This window comes from Aotus nancymaae, unplaced genomic scaffold (assembly GCF_030222135.1).
Source record: "Aotus nancymaae isolate 86718 unplaced genomic scaffold, 86718_ANA_hifiasm-v0.15.2.pri h1tg000008l, whole genome shotgun sequence".
Classification (NCBI taxonomy): Eukaryota; Metazoa; Chordata; class Mammalia; order Primates; family Aotidae; genus Aotus; species Aotus nancymaae.
The window spans coordinates 63,618,102-63,643,285 of record NW_026988419.1 but is presented as its reverse complement, the minus strand read 5'-3'; the positions used below and the strand labels follow the sequence as shown (position 1 = coordinate 63,643,285).

Genomic DNA, 25,184 nt, shown 5'->3' with positions numbered 1-25,184 from the left:
ACAACTTTCTCCTGCACATAAGGAAAGAACTGTTGTGGGGAAAACCTGTCATGCAAAAGGACAATCTATAACCTCTACACTTAAATATAATAAAACCAACGTGCTATGTTCATACCCTAAGCTCAGAAGTTGTAAATCAGACAGTGATCTTTTAGCATCATTTGAAACAAGCACAACAAAGTGTAAGGATGCTACTACTCAAACAGATAGTGAAAAAGAAGACTTGCCCTCCAATGTTGATGTTTGCTCAGTTGCTTCTGAGACTGTGGAAAATATGCTTGAGAAGTTAGAGTCTGCAGTGGAGAAAAAATGCGTTGAGATGTTTTCACAAGAAGATGTACCAGTCAACATTAAACCAAGCTTAACAGCCAGTGATGAACATCTCCCATCATCAAATAAAAAACCTTTGACGGATTCAATGCCTCATACTTTAGACCCAATGTATGATATTGCAGAGGACATGGTGCACACCATTTTAGAAAAGCCGATGTCTCTTACTTCTTCTAAGCAAAATGAATATCTTCATCCTAAAGATTCAACTAAGCTTTCCTGCCAGCAACATAAGACAGACCCAGTATGCATGTTCCTTCAGAGAGCTGGCAAAAATAAATCTAGTCTTGAATCTGACACAGCTAGTTTAATTGTCAATGAAGAAATACAAAATGTACTATCAAATATTTTTTCCCAATCCTCTTTGGTTGGTTATATAGGGGAAGCAATTAGTGCTATACTAGGTTATATGAAAACGGAACTAAATAATGAGAGAAGTATTGCATCTGAAGAAACAGTAGTACTCCTTCAGCTACTTGATGATATCCTTGTTCAGCTCCGTCAAGAACCAGCAAAGGAAAATTTTCAAAAAAGTAGACAACCTAGAATAAGTAGTCGTTCTGACACCGAAGAAAAGTGCAGACTCGCTGGCACTAGATTATCTAATAGTCCTAGGTCTGGGAGACCATTTCCACCTATAAATCTTCCAGGCATGGTTCTTTATTCTGAAGATGAGGAGACAGACAATATTGTAAAAAATGTGCCTGATTCAGCTTTCAAAGATGAAAAAGTAAAATCACAAGAACAGATTCCTAATGATTCGTTTACAAAGGGAAACACTTGTTTTAAATACCAAAGAGATATCGAACCACCTACAAAGCCTGTTTCTAGAAGCCAAGTTACATTTCCTGATTGGGAATTAAAGACTGAGCCACCATCTCTTAATCATAAAGATACTTTAAAGAAAAAACTTTGTTTGAATAAAGTTATTTCAACCTTCAGCCAAGACCAAAAGCCTCAAATACAAAAGGCTTCAGAAAACATAGTCACAAGTGTTTTCAAAGAAATGCTCAAGGACATATCTTTTGTTCCTCCTGGTCACTTAGACAGCAAAACTGGTGATGAAGCTTCAGTTCTTTTTTCACAAAAGCCTCAAGGACTGTCACATCAAGAATGGATAGACCAGCTGTTTTCTGTTTCAGAAATCAATACAGTGGCTCAAGAAATAAGAGACTCTGTGTTAAACATACTTCATAAGGCACCAAACTACATTTCCAATACCACTAATAGTTACATTTCATCATCAGTTCATCAGACTTCCTTAGATAGTTCTGATGCTGCACACAGAGTCAAAGAAGCACCAAATAAATGCTCATTAAAAACATGGCTTGTCAGTGAAAAGAAAATGCAATCTTTATCTTCATTCCATTTTGATTCTAGAAAGCTTTCCTGGTTAAAATCTGGAGAAAGTGAACTTAAACCTGTAGATGACATTAATGATAAGATCATTCATATAATTTTTAAAAGACTGAAGTCATTTATTTGTCCAAAATTGCATATGGGCTTCAAATCTTCACTACAATCTCAACTTAGTAGGTACACAGCTAAAATAGTGAACATTGTTTTATGTGCTATCCAGAATGAAGTGGAACTCCATAAGAAAAACCTAAATCTTATGGAGATTGACCATACCAAATCCCTTACAGCTAATACTAATAAAAAATTAGAATCTCTTGTCACAAGTATTGATGATGACATTTTGGCAAGTCCATTATTAACATGTATTTATGATGTGTTATCCAGCAAAAATGCAGATCAAAGAAACATTTCACTTTCTTCATGTATGCCAAAGTCTGCAAATGACAGCGTTGATGAACAAAGCATTTTGCCAAATAGGCAGGATAAAAAATCTTTTCACAAATATATGGCTACTCCTTGTGCTCTCCACAGTGGCGATGATGAAAAAGACATTCAAAATAATGCAAAATTGGAAGTGTTAGATAGAATTGAGGAAACACTACATGAAATGTTAAGCAAGCTCCTAGGAAGCCAAGAGATTACCAATAAGAATCAGAAAATGGCTGCTGCATTGCAGTCTAATATTCAGTTAATTTCCAAAGCAATTTTTGATTATATCCTTGCAAAATTATCTGGTGTTGACATGGATACCAGTTTTGCAAGTTGTGGATTAAAAGCCATCTCAGAGACTCTTGGCATTGACAACCCATCATTTGCTTCAATTCTTGAGAAAATGGCCAAATCCACCAAAATAATGTCCAGCATAGTTTCCAGAATGGTTCAGGAGGGCAATAAAGAGGGGACTCAAAGCAAAGCAAAACCTGTTGCTCCTGTGTCTTCCAAAGCAGAGAGCACAAAAGAAATGCATCCAAATAAACTGAGAACTGTAGCTTCAGACATTCTTAATATAGTTTTTGCTAAACTGAAAGAGTTTGCCAATGGATATTTAGAAATTCTGGATGCTATTAATGATGAAAATAAGAAAAGCAATAAGATGGGCTGGGAATGTGAAAGCACCAATATTTCCAGAGAGACACATGAAGAATCATTTCTGTCTGCTTTATACATGCCTGCAAAGAAGGTATCAAGTGCTATCATGAAGGCTATTCAAACAGAATTAAACGTGACCTCATCAGACTTGAAGACAAGTGTAAAAACCCCACCACGTGAGACTCAGATTCTTATGGATGTAGTCAAATTAATTTTAGATGCAGTATCTTCAGATATGTTTAATCAAACTGAATATGAAGAGGGAGGCATTGAAACTTATCGATACAGGCCAACATATGGAAGTCTTCCTGGAGAAGCTGAATCCGATTCATTTCTAGAAGATGATGCATATTCAGAGAAGAAAATTATTGATGATAGATCACTACAAAAAGAAGAAATGAAAACACATTCTCTTAAACAATGGGCTCTAGAAAAAACCTTAAGGAAAATTGAAGTAAAACTCAAAGAACCGAATGTATCTCCGATTGCTCCCATCATAAGAAATATTTTGAATGAAATTTTTCAAAGTACTTTAATCAATCAATTAAATGTGCTTTCTCTCTCCCACTCTCATTTTCATGGCATGCCTCACAATGTTGATGAGCCAATTGCCCAAACATCTGTTCAGTGTATGGATAAAATGATAGATTCTTTAATTTCCGAAGCAGATATAGCTATAGTAACAGAAAACATTGTTAACGCTGTATTTCACAAACTTTATTCAGCTGCCATGACAGAAAGAAATGTAAGGAAAAATAGGTATGAAACTATCAATTTTTCAGCTAATGTTTCTTTTCATGAACACAGCTATGAAGGAAAGTCCTCTGTCTTGGATAAAAATCCATGTACTTCTCAGTCTAGATTCAGTGTTCCTGACAAAGAGGCAAAGGTAAATGTAGTTGAAGATATTGTACAGGCAATATTAACAAATTTGGAAACGTTTGCTACTTCCAAAGTAAAATCCGTCTTTTGTTCCCAAGTCAACTTTACAGTCCCAATGGCCTTACCTATTCAACAAGATCAGAGTACACTGAGCAAAGCATTATCAGCCAAAGATCCATATTCTGATGAGCAATTTTCCTATTGCTCAGTAGATCATACTAAGTCAGGAGAGACCAACGTGTGCCAACTGTGTTTGTCTAAATTAAATACTTATGCACAACAAGTGGCTAGAAAAACTTTACAAGAAATTAAACATGAATTAGATAAAGAAAAAGAAAATCATTTCTTAACTGACAACATTGGGATTTCTCAAAGTATTGCTAAACAAGAATGTTTCAAAGGCAGTATCTCACAAAAGCTGTTTGGGAAAGCAAGCAGCTCCACAGATTCACAGTATCAACCAAAAAATAAGCCTGGAATTTTTCCCGCTAAATTTTTAGAAGATATTATTACCGAGATTGTTAAAAAATTGATCTTTTCTTCCATACCAGAAACACAAATACAAGATAGAGGTCAAAATGTCCATGATGAGAAAAATCAAGCTAAACTCTATGACACTGCTATGAAACTCATCGATTTACTGCTAAAGGAGTTTTCAGATGCTCAAATTAAGGTTTTCAGACCAGACACGGGGAATCAGTTTTTCCCACCTGTGGGAAAAGAGCCAACAACAGATGAAGCACCATCCAGCGTTAAGATAAAATCTGCAGATAAAATGCCACCTGTCGATAAAGTGACTAAAAAACCTTCATCAGTTAAGATACCATCAACTGACAAAACATTAGTCAATAAAGTTGTTCACTCTTCTGTTTGTAATATTTTAAATGAATATGGATCTCAAGACTCCATTTGTAAGAATATAAACAGTAATGGAGAAAATTTAGCAAGAAGACTAACTAGTGCAGTGATAAATGAAATTTTTCAACATCAGCTTAACTTGGTATTTTGTGATAAGGTTTCAGTTTCAGCATGTTTCCCTCTGGAATCTAAGAAGCTTGTTGAAAAGGTCCAAAAGTTGGCCCAAACAGCCAGCAAAGAATGTCAAACTTCATCACCGTATACAATAATATTACCTCATAAATTTTTAGAGAATGTGATTTCTGCTCTTTTATCTAAAATTTTCTCAACAATATCCAGCACAGAAACAAGAAAACTTGAGGACAATTTGTTCACAGAACTGGATTTCTTTCAAATGAAGTTAGTAAGTGCAGTTGCAACAGAGATCTCCCAAAATAAACATATGATTATACAGTATGTAGAATCCTTACAATCTGATGATCATGAAATTACTGAGTTAGTGGTTCAGTCTGTTTATAACAAGCTCTTGCCACAGTTTGGATCACAAGAAATCATACAAAATTGTGTCACCAGTGGATGCAAAATCCTTTCAGAAACCATAGTTGACTTGGTTCTACGAGAAGTGGCTGGCAATCAGTTGCAGAGCTATTTTTGTGGAGGGCTGACTCCACATCAGTGTGTGGAAGTTGAAAACATCATTGAAAATATCCTTAAAGATGTTTTCCAAACTACTGATGTGCCCTTACCTAAACCATCACATGCTCATAAGCTGTCTTATAACATAATAGAAGAAATTGCTGTGAAATTTTTATCAAAGCTTTTATCTGTATTTCCAAACGTGCATAAAGAAAGAACCAAATCCTTAGAGACTGAAATGCTAAAAATAACTTCAAAAGTATTAAATTCAGTCCAAGAATTTATCTTCAAAAGTACGGTTAAACTTGTAGCACCCACCAAGGAATCACCTACTGTACCTGCAGCTGATAATGCAACTATTGAAAACATAGTTAATTCTGTTTTTATCAGTGTTTTAAAGCACTTTGGTTCTTTTACTTCTATATTTGAATATTTAATGGCTAAAGGTAGTGTCCTCTCAGATATAATAGGCTTTTTATTAGTGAATGCAATTTCCAATTCTGAATTTCAACCTCAAGTAGAGGAAGAAGTATCAAATTCAGAATTAGTTCTGGAAGCTGTCAAAATTATGGAAAAAGTGACCAAAATTATTGATGAGCTGAAGTCTAAGGAAAAGTCTTCATCCAGAAAAGGTTTGATATTAGATGCCAAACTTTTAGAAGAGGTGTTGGCCTTGTTCTTGGCTAAACTAGTAAGGTTTCCAAGTTCCTCAAGCAAAGATGAAAAAAACTTATCAAAGCCTGAGTTACATAAAATTGCATCTCAACTGACAAAATCTGTAACAGCTGAAATTTCCAGAAGTAGCATTAGTCTAATAGCTTCTGATCCTGAAAAACACTGTTTAAATCCAGAAAATATAGAAAGTGTTGATCAGGTTGTTAATTCTGTTTATAATAACATACTACAACAATCAGGAACCAACAAAGAATTTTATTATGATATAGAAGATACAAACACAGTCTTTCCTAAAGTGGCTAGTTTAATTATTGATGGAGTTTCAAGTTTTCCATTAGACACAATTGGCTCAACAATTTCAAATGCTGATCTCTCTGGAGAGCTAGACATTAACAGAATTGTTCAAAAGGCACAAGAACATGCTATTAATGTGATTCCTGAATTGGAGGAAGAACAGTTAGATCAAGTTTCATCTGAAGAGGAATATCCTATTAAAATAGTTCCGTATGTTGGGAAAAAACCAGTCAAAATAGATCCAAGAATTATTTCTGAACACTTAGCAGTTACTTCTACAAAAACTCAACCTCTTAAGGAACTTAAGCAGGAGTGTTTGAAAAGAACTGGACTTAGCACAGCAGAACTGAGAAGAGCATCAATAAGTGGGAGAAATTACTCCTCAGAATCACCTAATTTAGAGAATAGAAAGAGAGAAAGACATGCCTCATTAGATAAGACTGGAAGACTGGATGTAAAACCCTTAGAGGTAAGTGCAAAAGTAATGGCAGGAAAATGAGTGGATAGTGAGACATGGTTCTTCTGTGATTTCCTTCCTGGTGGGAGATGTTTGGGTCAGGGGGATGGATCTCTCATGGTTTAATGCTGTCTTCATGATAGTGAGTGAGTTCTCATGCTACTTGGTCATTTAAAATTGTGTAGCAACTGCCCCCATCTCTCTCTTGCCCCTGCTATCTCCATGTGATATGCCTGCTCCCCCTTTGCCTTCTGCCATGACTGGAAGCTTCCTGAGGCTTTCTTAGAAGCTGATGCCACTATGTTTTCTGTAAAATCTGCAGAACTGAGAGACAATTAAATGTCTTTTCTAATAAATTACCAGTCTCAGTTAATTATAGCAGTGCAAGAGTGACCTAACACACACCAAAATTCTTAGTTTATCATGGTTTAAAACTTCTTTAATCTTCTTTACTCTTGCTTTTTTGGAAGAAATGATGGTCTCTTCCAACTCTGAAATTTTATTTTTAATCTGGGTTCTCATCATGATATTAGCATATACTTGGTAGTCTTCATTCATATATAAATTATTGCCTGGGAAAAAAATTAAGTGAACAGACTATAAAATAACATTAACTAAACTCAGTTAATTATCTATAGAATTATCTGCCACAAATCTTACTCTTAGTTACAAGCTTTCTTTACTTGAGTCATTTATAACCACAGAGTGCAAGAAAGGAATATTTAAACTAAAACAAATACCACTGTCCTGTTCAAGGAAGGAAAAGCCATCCTAAAAACAAAAGAATAAAGCAGCAGACACGGGCAACTCAGTTAAGGCATGTTATTTGCCCCAGTCTGGCTACCAATATTATCTATCTTCAACAAAGGGCACAGCAGAGAAGAGAAAGAAAGACCAGCCTGGCCAATATGATGAAACCTTGTCTCTACAAAAAAGTACAAAAATCAGCCAGACATAGTGGCACTCCTGTAGTCCTAGCTACTCAGGAGGCTAAGATAGGAGAATCACTGGAACCTGGGAGTCGGAGGTTGCAGTGAGCCGAGATCACATCACTGCACTCCAACCTGGGTAACAGGGAGAGACTCTATCTAAAAAAAAAAAAAAAAGAAAGAAAGAAACAAAGAAAAGAAAGTATGTATATTTAGATTTTTCTATAATTCCTTACCTAGGATTTTTGGAAAATAGGTTATCCTGTCTCCATCTGTCACAAAACGTTCACGATAAATGACAAAGAAGAAGTCATTTAATTATGTTAGATCTTGCTCTGACTTTTGGAGTAAGTTAGATTAGATTGATGTATATAAATGTAAAAAAGTGATGCATGCCAACAAATATTTTTTTATTTGACTTTATTTCTTTTAAAAATATTGCTAATATACAATTAAGTGATAATTGAAGATATTACTTAAATCAAAACTAGAAATCACAAAAAAATAGCTACAGTATAATCAAACTACAGGAAAAGTGACTTAGACATTTGTTTTTAATATTTGCTATACCTTTTTTTTTCAGGCTGTTGGCAGAAATTCATTTGAGAATACAAGAAAGCCTGATATTACAAGGGTGGAGCTCTTAAAAGATGTGCAAAGCAAAAATGATCTTATTTTTCGATTAGTGGCTCATGATATTGATCGAGTGGATTTGAAAAATGACATAAATGAAGAACTCAATTGTGACGAAGATGAAGTTGTTTTAAGAGAGACTGTGGCAGAAGAAGACTTCAAAGTATTTAAAGATCAAGTAAAAGAAGTCAAGAAGCCAGAAGAAAACAAAGTTTCTCCTAAGTCAACACGAAGCACTAGCAGACTGAAAAAGCTTTTGTCACTATGTAACTGTTGTCAGACCACAGCCAGTGTAAATATTGAAAGTACTGAAGCAACCTCAAATCAGGTAATAGAATCTAAGGAGACACATGTTAAAAGAGCTGTTGCTGAGCTTGACATGGCCATAAAAAAAGCCATGCCTGAAACAGCCTCTTCATCTTGGGAGGAAAAGCCACTGTGTAAGGTAAGTGAGAAGCATGACAGTTAGTGACAAGAAAGGGGAGATAGATTTACAAATATGGCCCAATAATGTATCTTAGTTGGTCAGAAAAGAATGAATTCAGTCTCAAGCCTGGTGATATTTACAGAATAAGGGAAATAATTACCAGGCACAGCTGTGAATCTCAACTGTAGGAAAGCAAATAATAGGGGAAAAACTAGATTAATTAGAATCTCAAAGAAAAGAGACAATGAAACCGTTAAGAAACATGTAAACTAATTATTAAAAACAATTGGTTTCTACCCTTTTGTATTTTTGCTGGTAAGTACTCATTGAACATTTGGTGTGGCGAGCCTAATGCCACTAGAACAGCAGCAGAAGATTGGCTCTGAGTAGGAGGAAGAAAAAAAGATCCGCAGAGATTCAGACTGCTTAGGTTTGAATCCTGACTCTTAGTAGCTAGGTGACCTTTTGGTAAGCTATATAACCAACTTACCCCACCTTAACAAGATAATTTATATATTTTAAATATCACCCTTACAATTAGCCCATAATCCCTGCTATCAGCATGGTTAACATCTCTTGTTGCTGGCTCCAAACCCTCAAATGATGGTCTGGGTCTCAATGACCTTTTGAGTTTAGTCCTGTCCAAAAATCTATACCATAACATGTTTTTGGAGAATATATTATTTTTAATATTCTGATGAGGCCATTCTCTTGATTATCCATTTGATGTGATTCTAAGGTAAAACAAAAGCTTAGATGAACTACAGAAAATAACAGAAATATAACTGCTCAATTCAGAAGTACACATGACTTTGCAACAAATAGATCAAAATATGTGTTAAGGTGATTGATCTGGCAAGATACCTAATTGATCAGAGTTGTATCTGTGTTCTTCCTCTTTTTGAACCCCATAATATATGATTTTAAATGTTTTTAAAGTTTAGAGGTAGATTTCAACAACATTGTTCTAGATTTATGTTTAAAATTTGTTCAAAATCCAGTATCACAATTTGGGTAATCTTCACTGAACTATTTCAAATTAATTATATTCAAAGACACTTTTTAATTAGAATTATAGGGTTCATCCATCTTTTAAGTAATTTCTAAAACTTTGTCCTGTTAAAATGTAGATTATATGGCAAAAAAATGCCATAAGGTAAGAAACTATATCTCAAACTCCATTTAGAGTAATAGCTGATTTGTCCTTTTCCAGAAAGAAGAGAAGAATCTTCTTAATGAACCACCACATTACTTCATACACAGAAGTATGAGTTCATCTTCATGCGACCAAGAAGATCTCATTTCATCTACTAGGTACATGAAATTAAAGCAGTCCAAATATAGAAGTCTGATAAACCAGAGCTTATGGGTAGAAAGGGACCCCTGGCAAAACTGTAACTGAGCAAGTATTTAGCTTCAGACCTTCCCTCACTTCTTCCTTTCATTGGAACCCTACTGTGGAAAATTCCAAAGCCACATCTGGCTATTTGCTCATGCATTTTTAGATACCCAGCCTATAGGTCCCAGTTTTGAAACCACTTTCTAGTGTATCTTCTTTGTAGTCTTATTACAGTGTTTGTTAACGTATTAGGTTATTTTCTAATATGAGAGAGGTAATGGCCCAGAAATAGAGTATGTAGTATCAGTACAAAAGGGGCCATGCTTAGCTGTCTTCACAAAGCTAGTGTTCATTGCCTATAAGAAGAATCCAAAGGAATGAGCGAGAAATGTAAGTTGGAACATTCAGAGATAAATCATAGAAAGCAATGGAGTTTGACGTGACTCTTTAAGAATGGATAGAACTTACGCAAGTGAAAGACAATCCAAATGTGGATGACACTAGCAGCAAAATATGGACCTTAACAGTTATAGGGGACAAGGAGGAACAAAGTGCCCTGTAGACTTGTAATCTGATTAATAACTCTATCAAGAATAGTGAAAATATCTAAAATTGTGCTTAAATTTATAAAATTATACATAACTTAGAAAAGATAACATTTTTTATCTGGTAAGAAGTACTGATGATATACACAGAAAAATCTACCTAGTAATTTATTTTTTCACTCAGCATGCTGGAATTGTTTTTTGTTTTTTGTTTTTGTTTTTTGACATAACCCTATTTTGGCTCACCATTGTCTCTTTCCTCCTACATAACATGTTATTGTAACATACATAACTAATAATGTTGGAACCTCTCTATTGGTTATATCAGTGAAGTAAAAAGCAGGCATAAACAATATTAAATAAAAATAATGTTAAAGCAAGATAATACCAGGAAGCTCAAGGTTCTGATTTTCCCATGGAAACAAAATATAAGTAACTACAAACTGACTAACAAAACTTTATAACAGCTCTGGAAAACAGTCTGTGGCAACCAAATAAATAGTGAATCAAGAAAAAGCTGGCTGGGCATAGTGCATCATGCTTGTAACTCCACCTCTTTGGGAGGCCGAGGCATGAGGATTGCTTGAGGCAAGGAGTTTGAACTTAGCTTGGGCAACATAGCTAAGACCCTAACTCTAATAAAATAAAGTTATACAAAATTAGCTGGAATGGTCATGTGCACCTAGTGCTAGCTACTCAGGAGGCTGAGGTGACAGGATTGCTTGAGCTCAGGAGTTTGAAGTTACAGTGAGCTATAATTTTACACTGCACTTTAGCCTAGACAACAGAGTGATACTCAGAGAGAGAGAGAGAGAGGAAAAAAAAAAGAGAAAGAAAAAGAGACAGAGAAAGGAAGGAAGGAAGGTGAAAGAGGAAGTAAGAAAAGAGAGAAAAAAGTATGAGAGAAAGAGAAAGGAAGGAGGAAATAAAATAGAAAAGGAAGGGAAGGAAGGGAGGGAGAGAGGTGTGAAGAAAGGGAAGGAGGAAGAAAGAGAGAAAGGTAGAAACACGTTCAAAAGAGTAAAAAAAAAAAGTGTAGTTTAGCTTGTTCTTAGACTCAACTTCCTCCCAGCGTGGTATAACATATTCAAGAGAAAGGAGCCCAATTTACAGTGTCCTCCCTTTGGTCGAAAAAACAGAATACATCTTGTTCTGACCTATCTATGGGCTTTCTTAGGAAATTATTTTTGTTTCACCTGACTAGTAACTCAAATAGGCAATGGTGTCATCGTTTGGTTTTAAGCCTGAAAACTACAGAAAGTAGTGGATAGCTGCCGCAATTCATGAAAACTACAGGGGGACTGCAGAACCATAAACATCTTGGGCAAGAAATTATGAGAAGAGAGAGATGCTGTAGAACATCTAAGTTCCTGAGAAGGAGCAAAGAGTGACTCTTTGTGAAATTAAATCATTTAAAAGCAGCTCAGAAAAATTGGGTTTGGGGAAGCACAAACATAGGCTTGAAAGCTGCATACACAGCAAAGATCTGAAAAAGTCTGTCTTCACTTTGGACTGTCTCCAAGGTTCAAAGTCCCACTAATTAGTAAAGATTTTCCACATCAATCAGCAGACACTAGAAGAAGTGGCTTCTTTATTATTTCAAATACTCATATTTAACAAAAGACCACGAAGCATACAAAAAAAACGGGGAAATTTAGCTCATTTGAAAGAATAAAATACCCAGAAAATGTTTCTGAAGAAGCATATCAGTTGGACCTACATGGCAAAAACTTTAAGACAACCATCTTAAATATGTTGAAGAATGTAGGTAGACAAAGAACTAAGGAAATTAGGAAATATATATATGAACAAAATTAAAATATTAAGAGTATTTATAAAAAAGAACCAAACAGAAATTCTGGTTGTGGTAGCACATTAGGGCAACTAGAGTTAATAATACTTTATTATATATTCTAAAATAACTAAAAGAGTTGGATTGGACTATTCTTAACACATAACACAAGACACAATATATGCTTGAGGTAATGGATACCCCAATTACCCTGACTTGATCATTGCACATTGTATACCTGTATTAAAACATCACATATACCCCATAAACATGTACAAGTATTGTATGCTAATAAAAATTAAAAATTAATTCTGGAGCAGAAAAATATAATAACTGAATTAAAAAATTTATTAGAGATGCTTAACAGCAAACTTGGACAGACAGAAGAAATCATCAGTGAACTTGAATGCAAGTCATTTGAAGTTGTCAAGTCTAAAGACCAAAAGGAGAAACCACTGGAAGAAAAGTGAGCAATGCCTAAGGGATTGTGAAAACACCATCAAGCAGAACAATATACACATTATGTAAATTCCAGAAGAAGAGTTTGAGAAAGAAACAGAGGGTTTATTTTAAGAAAAAAAATGGCTGAAACTTACTAAATTTGAAGAATTATATACATACACAAATTCTAGAAGCTTAAAAAGCTTCAAGCAGAACAAACACAAAAATACCACATCGAGACACATATTAAACATTCAGAAGACAAAGAGAATCTTTAAAGTAGAAAAAGGAAAGTGATACATCATGTACAAACAACTCTCATAATATTTCTAGTGGTTTTCCCATTAGTTATAAGCCAAGAGGCAGTTGGATAGTGAAAGAAAAAAATATACGGTCAAACAAGAACTCTACATCCAGAAGAAAATGTTCTTGAAAAATGAGGAGAAATTAAGATATTCCAAGACAAGAAAAAGAGCTGTGGGAATACATTAATACTAGACCTACCTGAAAAGAAATACCAAAGAAAGTTCTTCAAGTTAAAAAGAAAAATGAAATTATACCAAACAGTATCTCAGACACATATGAGACTACGTAATTTTTAACAAATATAAATACATGAACAAATATAAAAAAAAATTATAATTTAGCTCATACATCCACCTTTTAATTTCTAAGGGATTTAAAAGACAAATGCATTAAACAGATTATAAACTTATGCAAATAGGTACAGAATATGAAAAGATACAATTTGGGACCTCAATAACATAAACTGATTATGGAGTAAATGTGTTAAAGAGTAGAGTTTTTGTATGCAATTAAGTTAATTTGGTATCAATTAAAAAACAGAATCTTAACTTTAGGATGTTATACATAATCCTTGTAGTAACCACAAAGAAAATATCCATAAAATGTACATAAAAAGAAATTAGAACTGAATCAAAATGTGTCACTAAAAAGCTCAACTAAATACAAAGGAAGACAGTAATGGAAGAAATGAAGGACAAACTGTAAGATGCAAAAAACAACAAAATGGCAAAAGAACATCTTTCTCTATTCTAATTACTTGAAGTATAACTGGGTTAAACACTTTAATCAAAAGATATAGAATTGAACAGGAAATAAACAGCTCTACAATAATAGTAAAGGACTTTAATAGGCCATTTTCAATCATGGAGAGACAACTAAACAAAATAAGAAAATAGAGGATGTTGATATAGTTTCGCTGTGTCCCCATCTAAATCTCATCTTGAATTGTTGTTCCCATAATTCCCACATGTCGTGGGAGGGACCAGGTTGAAGGTAATTGAGCCATGGGGGTAATTACCCCCATGCTGCTTTTCTCATGATGGTGAGTGAGTTCTCCTGAGATCTGATGGTTTTATAAGGGGATTTTCCCCCTTTTGCTTGGCACTTCTCCTTCCTGCCACCAGGTAAAGAAGGAGGTGTTTGCTTCCCCTTTCACCATGATTGTAAGTTGCCTGAGGACTCTCCAGCCGTGTGAAACTGTGAGTCAATTAAACCTCTTTCCTTTATAAATTATCCAGTGTCAGGCAGACCTTTATAGCAGAATGAGAACAGACTAATACAGACGTGAATAACACTATAGATTCATTGAATCTATCAGATATGTTTATATAAAACAATAACAAAATACACCATTTACTCAAATGTACATAGCACACATAGATAAACTGTATCTTAGGCCCCAAAATGAGTCTTCATAGATTTTAAAAGTTTGAATTTATACAAAATATATTTTTAAATTACAAGGAGACAAAACTAGAAGTCAACAGCAGAAGAAAGCCAAAACAGCTTAAAATATGTGAAAATTAAACAACATACAATATACTTATCTACTAATGGACCAAAAAAGAAATGATAAGGAAACTTACCAAACTTACCAACCTTAAGGAATAGAACAAAAGCAATGTTAAGAGGAAAATTTATAGTTCTGAATTCTTCATTAATAAATAAGAAAGATCTTATACCAACAACCTAACTTTACACTTTAAGAAACTAGAAAAAGAACAAACTAAAAGGTATTAAGTGAAAGAAAATAATAAAGATTAGAACAGCAATAAAATAAAGAATAAAAACACAGTAGAGAAAATCAATAAAACCAAGAGTTGGTTCATTAAAAAAAAAAATCAACAAAATTGACAAGTCTTTAGCTAGATTGCCTAAGGAAAGAAAGACGGCCAAAATCATAAACGAAAGAGGTAAAATTGCAACTGAGTTTACAGAAATAAAAAGGATTATATGAGGGTACTATGAATAACTGTGTGTCCAACAAGTTGGATATTCCAGATGAAATGGATAAATTCCTAGAAATACACAATCTGTCAAGACCGAATTATGCTAAATTATATTGAACAAATTTAGAAATAGTAAAGAAATTGGAACAATAACTGAAAAACCTCCTAACAAAGAAAAGCTCATGACCAGATAGTTTCACTCATGGATGTCACAAACTTTAAAGAATTAACACTAATCCCCCTCAGACTTTTCCAAAAAATTGAAAAGAGGAAGTACTTCCAAAGTCATGATGCCATCATTAGCTTATTACCAAGACCAAAGACTGCAAGAAAACACTACAGACCAATATTACTGGTGGATATTGATACAAAAATCTTCAACAAGATATTAGCCAACCAAATTCAGCAGTACATTAAAAGGTTTATAGATCACGACCAAGTTAGATTTATCCCAGGAATGCAAGCAAATTTCAATATACAAAAACCAATAATAGGCCAGGCGCAGTTACTCATGCATATAACCCCAGCACTTTGAGAGGTTAAGACAGGCAGACTGCTCAAGCCTGAGTATTTGAGACCAGGCTGGGCAACATGGCGAAACCCCATCTCTTCAAAAAAATATATACAAAAAATAGCCAGGGGTGGCGGTGTGCACCTGTGGTCCCAGCTACTAAAGAGGCTTGGCCAGGTGAATTTATTGAGCACAGGAAGTTGAGACTGCAGTGAGCTGTGATCACACCACTTTGCTCCAACCTGGGTGACAGAATGGGACCCTATCAAAAAAGAAAAAAAAAATCAATATAATACATCACATTAACAGAATGAAAGGGAAACATACACATACATACATACACACACACACACCCCCACACACACGCACACCCATCTCAAATGATGCAGGAAAACTACTTGACAAAAGTTCACACTTCTACATGGATAAAAAGACTCAGCAAACCAGAAAGAGAAGGACACTACCTCAGCATTGTTAAGATCACATATGAAACATCTACAGCTAACATTGTCCTCAGGGTAAGGAAATGAAATATTTCCTCTGAGATCAAGGACAAACAAAAAACAATGACTACTTTTGCCGCTTATATTTAACATAGTAGTAGAAGTGCTAGCCAGAAATATTGGGCAAGAAAAAGAGGGATAGGCATTCAAATTGGAAGAGTAGAAAAGTTATTGTTTATAGATGACATGGCCACAATGTAGAAACCTCTAAAGAATACACACAAAAAATCTATTATATTTAATAAATTAATTCAGCTAATTCAGCAAAGTTGCCAGATATAAAATCAAAACAGAAAAATTAGCTGCATTCTATATCCTTACAATGAACGACCTAAAGACAATTAAGGAGAAAAATCTATTTATATTAATAACAAGCAGAATAAAAAGAATATATTTAACCAAGGAATTGAAAAATGTGACTTTGTCAACTACAAAATAAGCAGAAAGATATTTCATGCTTATGGATTGCAAGGTTTAATATTGTTGAAATGTTCATTCTACTCAAAGTAATCCATAGAATCAATGGAATCTTTATCAAAATACCAAGATTTTTTTGTAGAAATAGAAAATTTATCCTAAAGTTCACTAGTGCCTCAAAGGACCTTTGATAGGAAAACAACCTTAAAATAGAACAAAGATGCAGATGTTTCATTTTCTGATTTCAAATCTTACTACAAAGCTATCATAAACAGTGTGATACTGACATAAAGATAGACTTATAGAGCAAGGACATGGAATAAAGAGCCGAGAAATAAACCCTTCCATATATGATCAAATGATTTTTGCCAAGAGAACCTAGACCATTTAGTGAGGATGGGATGTCCTTTTCCACAAGTGGTGATGGGAAAATTAGATACTCACATGCAAAAAACAAGCAAACGAAATGAAGGTGAACCCTTACCTTAAACCATATACAAAAATAAACTCAAAATGAATCTGAGATTTAAGTATAAGCACTTAAGCCGGGCGCAGTGGCTCACGGCTGTAATCCTAGCACTTTGGGAGGCCGAGGCGGGTGGATCACGAGGTCAAGAGATCGAGACCAACCTGGTCAACATGGTGAAACCCCGTCTCTACTTAAAATACAAAATAAAATTAGCTGGGCATGGTGGTGCGTGCCTGTAATCCCAGCTACTCAGGAGGCTGAGGCAGGAGAATTGCCTGAACCCAGGAGGCAGAGGTTGCCATGAGCTGAGATCACGCCATTGCACTCCAGCCTGGGTAACAAGAGTGAAAGTCTATCTCAAAAAAAAAAAAAAAAAATGTATAAGAACTTAAAAAAACCTTTGTCAGGTCAGGCACGGTGGCTCACGCCTGTAATCCCAGCACTTTGGGAGGCCGAGGCGAGTGAATCACGAGGTCAACAGATCGAAACCATCCTGGTCAACATGGTGAAACCCCGTCTCTACTAAAAATACAAAAAATTAGCTGGGCATGGTGGCGCGTGCCTGTAATCCCAGCTACTCAGGAGGCTGAGGCAAGAGAATTGCCTGAACCCAGGAGGCGGAGTTTGCGGTGAGCCGAGATCGCGCCATTGCGCTCCAGCGTGGGTAACAAGAGCGAAACTCTGTCTCAAAAAAAAAAACAAAAAAAACTTTTGTCAGAAGACATAGGAGAATGACTTCATGACATTGGATTTAACAATGTTTGTTGTTGTTTTTGTTGTTATGATACTAAAAGTACAGGCAAGAGAATAATAGATATATTGTGATTCATTATAATTAAAACTTTTGTGCTTCAAAGGACACGATCAACAAAGTGAAAAGTCAACCCACGGAATGAAGGAAAATATTTGCAAATTGTACATCTAGTAAATAATTAATATTCAGAATATGAAAATAATTCCTATGACTCAACATCAGTGAGACAACCCAATTAAAAATGTCCAAAGGCAGGGAAAATGTGGCATATCTACACCATGGAATATTATGCAGTCATCAAAAATGATGAGTCTGCGTCCTTTGTAGGGACATGGATGAACCTGGAAGTTATCATTCTCAGCAAACTGACACAAGAACACAAAATCAAACACCACGTGTTCTCACTCACAGGCAGGTGTTGAACAATGAGAACACAAGGACACAGGGAGGGAAGCACTACACACTGGGGTCTGTTGGGGGAAATAGGGGAGGGACAGTGGTGGGTGGGGAGTTGGGGAGAGATAGCATGGGGAGAAATGCCAAATATAGGTGAAGGAGAGGAAGGCAGCACATCACACTGCCACGTGTGTACCTATGCAACAATCTTGCATGTTCTTCTCATGTACCCCAAAACCTAAAATGCAATTTAAAAGAAAAAGAATTCAATAACCTACAAAATTTCTAATAAACCTGTATGCTAAGGATTAAAAACAAAAATGTCCAAAGGACTTGAATAGACTTGAACATAGGCAATATAAGGATTTTCAGTCATTTCCCTAATCATTAAAGAAATACAAATCAAAATAACAAGATACCACTTTCAACACATTAAGATAACTAAAGAAGGAAGTAAGAGAGGGAAGGAGGGAGGGGTGAGTGGGGAAGGAGGGAGGAGTGAGTAAGGAAGGAGGGAAGGAGAGAAGGAAGGAAGGAAAGGGAGGGAAAAGAAAATAAGCACTGGTAAGGGTGTAAAGAATTGAAACTCTTGTACATCGATGGTGGGAATTTCAATAGTGCAGTCACTGTGGAAAACAGTATTGAGGGGTTCTTAAAAATTAAACATAGACTTACCCTATGATCAAGCAATTCTACTTTTTTGTACATACTCATAATAATTAAAAGCAAGGACTGAAACAGATATTTGTACACCATTTTTCACCATAGACAAATCCCAATGTCCACTGATAGATGAGTAAATAAACGTGTTATAAATATTCAATGTCATAAATATTCAGCTTTAAAGGAAGGATATTATGATGCACACTACCAGATGCATCAATAGCACAGTCAAAAAGCATAGAGACAGAAAGTAGAAAAGTGGTTTCCAGGGGAGGAGGAAAGAGGGAAATTAGGTTTTAATGTTTAATCGGCATAGAGTTTCAGTTAAGAAAGATGAAAAATTTCTGGAGCTGGATGATGATAATGGTTGCACAGCACTGTAAATGTACTTAATGCTACAGAACTATACACTTAAAATGGTTAAAATTGTAAATTTAATGTATGTATAACCACAATTGTAAAAGTAGGGGAAAAAGTCAGTCAGAAATCATTTTGATTTGATTTGGAATCTCAGTGAATAATATACTATTTCAGGTTTCTTTCCATATGAAGAGTAACTGTTCTTTAGCTTAACCAGTAAGTTTTTCATTTATTAAATATACCTAAAGTGATGCTCTTTTTTCTTTTGTTTTAGAGAGGATGAAGATTGTTACTCAGAGTCAAGTGCTGAAATATTAGAAGGTTGGATTCTTTTTTCTGAAATTAGAGAGTGTTCAAAAGGAAATGTTGTTTACTACTTTGATAATTTTTTTTAGTCATCAAACTAAAAACTATTCCCTATCTAAGGTCCTCCTCTGTTTATTTCTGGCTCAATCCATTCCAATTACCCTAACCTCCTTGCTGTTCCTCAAACATTTTCTACATTAACGGCCCTTGGATTTGCTGAGCCTCCTGTAGTACTCTCTCACCTGGATCTGCATATCAGATCTTGGCTCAAATGTCACTTTCTCAGTGAGGTCTTCTCTGATCACACTCTGAAACTGCAACTTAATTCTGATTATGGTGCTACCTATCCCAGTTCTTTGCTTTACTGCATAGCACTTTCTGTTTATTGTGTATTTTAATTGTTTTTTGACTATCTCTCCAGAATGTAAGCCTCATAAAGGTGGAGATTTCTGTCTGTTCACAGCTGTATCACCAAGAGCTTAACACAGTCCATGGTTTATAGTAGATACAGGCATTTAATGAGATAGGAGAGACTATGAGAGGAACCAAAGGTGAAGGAGGAGCACACGATTTCTTTTTTGGTTATGTGAGTTTGAGATATCCTTTAGACCTTTAAGTTGAGATGTTACGTAAGCAATTGTGTATTTAAGTCTGAAATTCAGTGGAAAGATCAAGGCCAGATATATGCATTCCTAATTCATAGAATATACAATAAAATCTCAAATAACTTAAATCTGAACATCTGGGTCCCACAAATATCAGGAATATTTCTCTGCTGCTTCATCGAAATAACTTCATAGTTTTCCTGGGGAGTTGGATGCCCGTATACCCTAGAAACTTAAAAACATATGTTTGGAATCATGGCCCTTGTAGCAAACCCAAATGTCCTCAATCATGTAAAACAAAGTTTGTTCAATTATGTGCAATATAGATACAAACATTTTTTAGGAAGATTATCAAGCAACAGTGAAATCTTGCCAATTTTATCACATAATTTAATCACTTCTCATATTTGAGCTGATTGATATTTTACTATTACTTTTTTTTGGAACCCATATTGGCCCAAAGAGTATTTTAGATAGTTATTCCTTTATCTGCATATTCCTTTTTTTGGCTTTTGATTAGTGTAGCTATATAAAATGCATAGTGTTTTCTTATATGATATCTCAGTGGCCGCTTGTGAGATAGCCACGGAAGACAGTCTCATTCCCATATATGTATGAGAAAACAGAGTCAGAGAAGTTAGATGTTCAATGTTCACAAAGCTCTAAGCAACGAAGCAAAGATTCAAATACAGGTTTTCTGTCTTAGCAGGTTAGCTGCTTCCCTAGCAGTGGGTTGTTGTGAAGCTTCTCTCAGTGTCATTTCTAGCTCCTTGACTGAATTTCTTTCACTGATATATTGACCTACTCAGGCAACTTTTGGTCCTGTAGATTCCACCAAATTTCCTCCAGGCATTGCCTCAAAGCTCTCCTGATTGTCCCAAAAGTTACAATTTAATAATATCAGTACTCTCCTCTTTATTGTAATGATCTGCTTTTAAGTATGTACAGAAAGTGGTAGAGCTGGAAGCGCTCTTAAGAATCGTCTATAATCTCTCATTTTACAGGGAAACAAAGAGGCTTATAGGGATTGAATGGTTGTGCATAGATATATAACTGCTAAGTTATAGAGCTTGCCTCTCCCACTATGTTACATTTCTTCTTTCTTTCTTTCTTTCCTCTTTCTTTCTTTCTTTGTCTCTTTCTTTCTTCTTTCTCTTTCTTTGTCTCTTTCTTTCTCTCTTTTCTTTCTTTCTTCTTGAGACAGATTTTTGCTCTTTTTGTCCAGGTGGGAGTGCAATGGCACAATCTTGGCTCACTGCAACCTCTGTATTCTTGGTTCAAGTGATTCTCCTGCCTCAGCCTCCCGAGTAGCTGGGATTACAGGTGCCCACCACCATGCCCAGCTAATTTTTGTATTTTTTTTTTTAGTAGAGACGGGGTTTCACCACGTTGGCCAGGTGGTCTCGAACTTCTGACCTCAGGTGATCCACCTACTTGGGCCTCCCAAAGTGGTGGCCTAAAGTGAAGCCACCACTCCCGGCCTCATCTTTCATAATTTCTAACTGAAGGGATAAGACATGCCCCAGAATTCTAGGGCACTCACCCATTTCACTGTTGTTCTCAGTACATTTAAAATAACAACTTCTTCCATCTGCCTAAATTATATGATTGTTTGGTGAAAAATAGTAATATGATCAGATTTGTGTCAACAAATATATATGCCTCAGAAAGAGACTATTTTACTTTTTTTTTTTTTTAAATCTCTACAGAAAGTTCTCAGGAACAAAAGCCAGAGAATAGAAGCAGTGTTGAGGTAAGTATTTTAAATTATCCTTAATTGGAATGTATTGGGACCTAGTTAAGCACAATTCGGTTTTCATAGTCAGGGACTGTGTGGTGTGATTTGTAGTATATCAGGAAGCATTCTCCTGTTCACAATTTCTTACACCCTGTTCTCTCTCCCTAGCTGAGGCCTGTCCCTGGTATATTAAAATATCCTAACAAAATCTTTGGGTTAAGTCAGCATTCCTTGTTTAAGTGCACCAAATAATACACTGGTTTTTCCTAGCATCTAAGTACAATTTCGTTTATTAGCTCTGTTGCAACAGTCTCTAGAAAGAGCCTAGAAGAAAAAAGTTTTCACAGATAATGTGATTATATAGCCTAAGTTGAGAATCAATACTTTACATTGTCTCTGCCCCATTTGATTCCTCAAGTATCTTGTTTACAATAACTTAATACATGAGCACACTTAAGTCTTCTTGGAAGAACTATGGTAAAACTCTTGTAGTAATATCTGCTGCTCTTTACCTGATAGAGACACTGCACATTCCTTTTATATTTCATGTATTTAAGCCTTACTTTATTGATTTTTAGCAGATGACATTTTTTCAATCACCTGCCCCAGGCTATTTTATGCCTCTCTGGGACAATTGCTGCTCCTGTACTTAAAACTGATAAGGGTCTACAGAGTAAAGCTAATATTGGAGACACAATCCCAGCACTGTCAGGTCCACAGAGCCACTTTATTGCTACCAACTTTGCAGTGGCTAAGACTTCAATAAAATAAAATTTGGGGTTACAAAGTGATCATCATTTCTCTCCCCTTATCATTACATCATTTTTCAGAAAAGGGTTTTTAACTTTTGTCAATTCAATCAAAGGATAGAGGGGGAAGACAGAGCTGAGATTTTTCATGAGTTAATATGGTTGAACCACTGACCTTCATTTCGTGTTAGCCAAGGCCTGCATTCATAACAAGGGTCAATCTTAGGCATCTTACTTCACAAAATCTATGAGCCTCAGTCTCGGTGAGCAATTATTTGAGATTGCAGAGCACAGATATATTTTATGAAAGGTGCTATAGTGATATATATAGGTATATCTAGTGGATTTGAGGATTTATTGGTATATCTAGTGTTTAGTGTCCAGTGAAAGACTCAGTTTGTATTTCGATTTGCTTTGGCAGTTTATCACCATCTTTGAAAGATCCAAGGATGTTGACAGTGCAAATTCTTCAAACATTTCAGGTACAAAATGAACTATTTTAGCAACTGGTATAATTAAGCTCTCAATTGTATGATTTTGAATTTAGGATTTGTGATTACTATCCTGGAAATGAGTGGCTCTCCCCTTGCATATTACCAAAATGGGATTGAAAGAATATTCTTACTGTTTGTACAAATGCCAATTTGCAGTAAATTACGTAGTTCTCTATCTGTACACCAAGGCAACAATGGATAATTTAACTAAAATGTGTCAGGCACCAGCTAGCCACATTTTATTTAAAGAAAAAAAATGAGAATCATTAAAGAGAAAAATGACAATAGGTTTCCAAGGTTACCCCCCAGTTAATGATCGGCAGAGCTATGTTTCAAATCCCAGTCTCATGTAGCATCATCATTGTCTACACACTCAAATGGTCATAAGAGTAAGGAAGGTACTATGAACAACAGCAGCAGGTTGAGCAGGGGCATGAGGCTCATGGGAGATGGCGTGCTGCCTTCGCAGGAGGGAGCTGCTACTCAGCTACCATCACTGGTATGCTAGATTGTTCCCAGTTCTTCCAATTTTTCCAAAGAATCTGGGTATAAAAATTTTATATGTAAGTTTATAACCTTTGAGTATCATTTACTACAATCAAGAAAATATGCAATTTTAGTGGCCCTATTAAAACTTATGAAGTATCAGAAAAGTACATAAATGATTATTTCTTTACCTATAAAATAACAATTTTGTTAAAGTAATATGATTATATTTTTTAAAGCCTCATGCTGAATAAATGGTGCAAAAAAAGTCCAAATAGAAACTCTTTTATTACCTACATAATCCTGTCTCATATGACATAAAGAACCACTTGGGATCAATCAATGGAAAATTTACTCAAAGTAGATGAGAATTTATAGTATTTTTAATGTACTTCTACCTTCTCTTGAGCATTCTTAAGTAGGTGTCCACACTGAATAGAGCTGAAAGTTATGTTCCCATTTAACTCATTAGACATTTTCAGAGTGTTCTGCTGGGAAAAGAGAAGTGGACTTTGCATACCTGACTAAAGATGTCTCATAGGACAGTAGGCATAATGATGCCATGAGTGTCAGAAAGCCTGGACCCTATTCCCAGCTGGGTCACTGTTTACTCATATAACCTTAGGCAAGGTATTTGACATCAGCATCCAAAAATAAAGATATTCTTCTTGTTTACTTTGTCCACAGAAACTCCCAAGCCCAACGTCTTCAAACGAGGATGTAAAATGCTGACAAAAATGTCTTCAGCTTTGTCGAAGGTGTTTTCTCGAAATAATCCCAATATTTCCAGATCTTCTTCACCAACTCACCATCATGAGGACTAAAGCTTTTGTACCTGATATAAGTATGGTCACTTCTCTTAAAAAATAAAATGATTTTTAAAGCATAGTACAGTGTCTTGTAAGATGATTCCTGTACTACTGAAAATAAAAGCAAATAGTGTAAGAGGGGCCAGGTAAAAGAGAGGTTTAATGTGGGTAACCCCCCATCTAGGCACCAAGGAAGGAGAGCTAAGCAGATTTCCAGCACAATTAGTGCCTGAAGAATATTTTAGTTTATAGTGTTACTACTCAGTTATTTCCTTTTATATTATCCTTTATATATAATCATATATTAGTTTATAGAATGAGTGCCTGAAGAATATCTTACTACTCAATCATTTCCATATAATATATATGTGTGTGTATATACATATATATATGATTATATCTTAGTTCACTTAGTTCATAGAGAACCGCCTAGAGCAGACATGGCACAGGGCATGAATTAAGGAATAAGCAGCTTATAGTCGGAGGAATGTCTGTAGCAGACATGATGCAGAGCATGATTTAAGGGAAAAACAGTTATACCAGGACAAGAATCCATGGCCCAGGTGGCAGTGTTCAGTATCGTAAAGATACCCACTGTATGGCAGGCTTGGGGCAAGAGCCACTCCTCCTGATAAAGGAGTTGTAGTACCTTGTGTCTAGTTCTTGTGGAATGCTGCCCTCAGACTGGCAATCCCATGAGCGACCGAGGGCTTAAAACCCCTCCAGCATAATCATGCCTTGGTGACTGTGAACTTTATCAGCTCTTGTCACTGTGCTAGCTCAAAAGCATCGTCCTATAGAAATCATTGGAAGCTGCCAGCAGGTGGCGGTAGACCCTGTCAGCTCTGTCACTGCTGTGTGACTCAAACATCCTCCTATAGTCTTAGAAGCAGCATGCCCATAAATAAGAGATATTGCACACTGCACCCTCTTCACTGCGCACGGCCCACCTCCTTGCCTCGGTGACCTAATAGGAGTGGACT

The 25,184-nt window shown here is 35.6% G+C and overlaps 2 protein-coding genes across 2 annotated transcripts; both read left to right on the top strand.

Moving 5' to 3' along the window:
• The first annotated feature begins 274 nt into the window (after positions 1-274).
• LOC135273583 (fibrous sheath-interacting protein 2-like) lies at positions 275-4,230 on the top strand. The gene is made up of 2 exons (XM_064372772.1): positions 275-4,113; positions 4,212-4,230. Exons 1-2 carry the CDS (start codon positions 275-277, stop codon positions 4,228-4,230), a joined length of 3,858 nt encoding a protein of 1,285 aa, XP_064228842.1.
• LOC135273668 (fibrous sheath-interacting protein 2-like) lies at positions 4,189-24,280 on the top strand. The gene is made up of 7 exons (XM_064373410.1): positions 4,189-6,592; positions 8,093-8,587; positions 9,783-9,883; positions 19,289-19,335; positions 21,635-21,678; positions 22,834-22,894; positions 24,080-24,280. The coding sequence occupies exons 1-7, from the start codon at positions 4,283-4,285 to the stop codon at positions 24,214-24,216; spliced, it is 3,195 nt and encodes a 1,064-aa protein (XP_064229480.1). The 5' UTR covers positions 4,189-4,282; the 3' UTR covers positions 24,217-24,280.
• The last annotated feature ends 904 nt before the right edge of the window (positions 24,281-25,184 follow it).

Coding starts and splice junctions, on each gene's coding strand:
- LOC135273668 (XM_064373410.1), top strand. CDS start 4,283: ATGAAACTCATCGATTTACTGCTAAAGGAGTTTTCAGATGCTCAAATT. Junction 8,588..9,782: donor AGGAAAAGCCACTGTGTAAG/GTAAGTGAGAAG, acceptor GTCCTTTTCCAG/AAAGAAGAGAAGAATCTTCT. Junction 19,336..21,634: donor AAGTGCTGAAATATTAGAAG/GTTGGATTCTTT, acceptor AAATCTCTACAG/AAAGTTCTCAGGAACAAAAG.
- LOC135273583 (XM_064372772.1), top strand. CDS start 275: ATGCTTGAGAAGTTAGAGTCTGCAGTGGAGAAAAAATGCGTTGAGATG.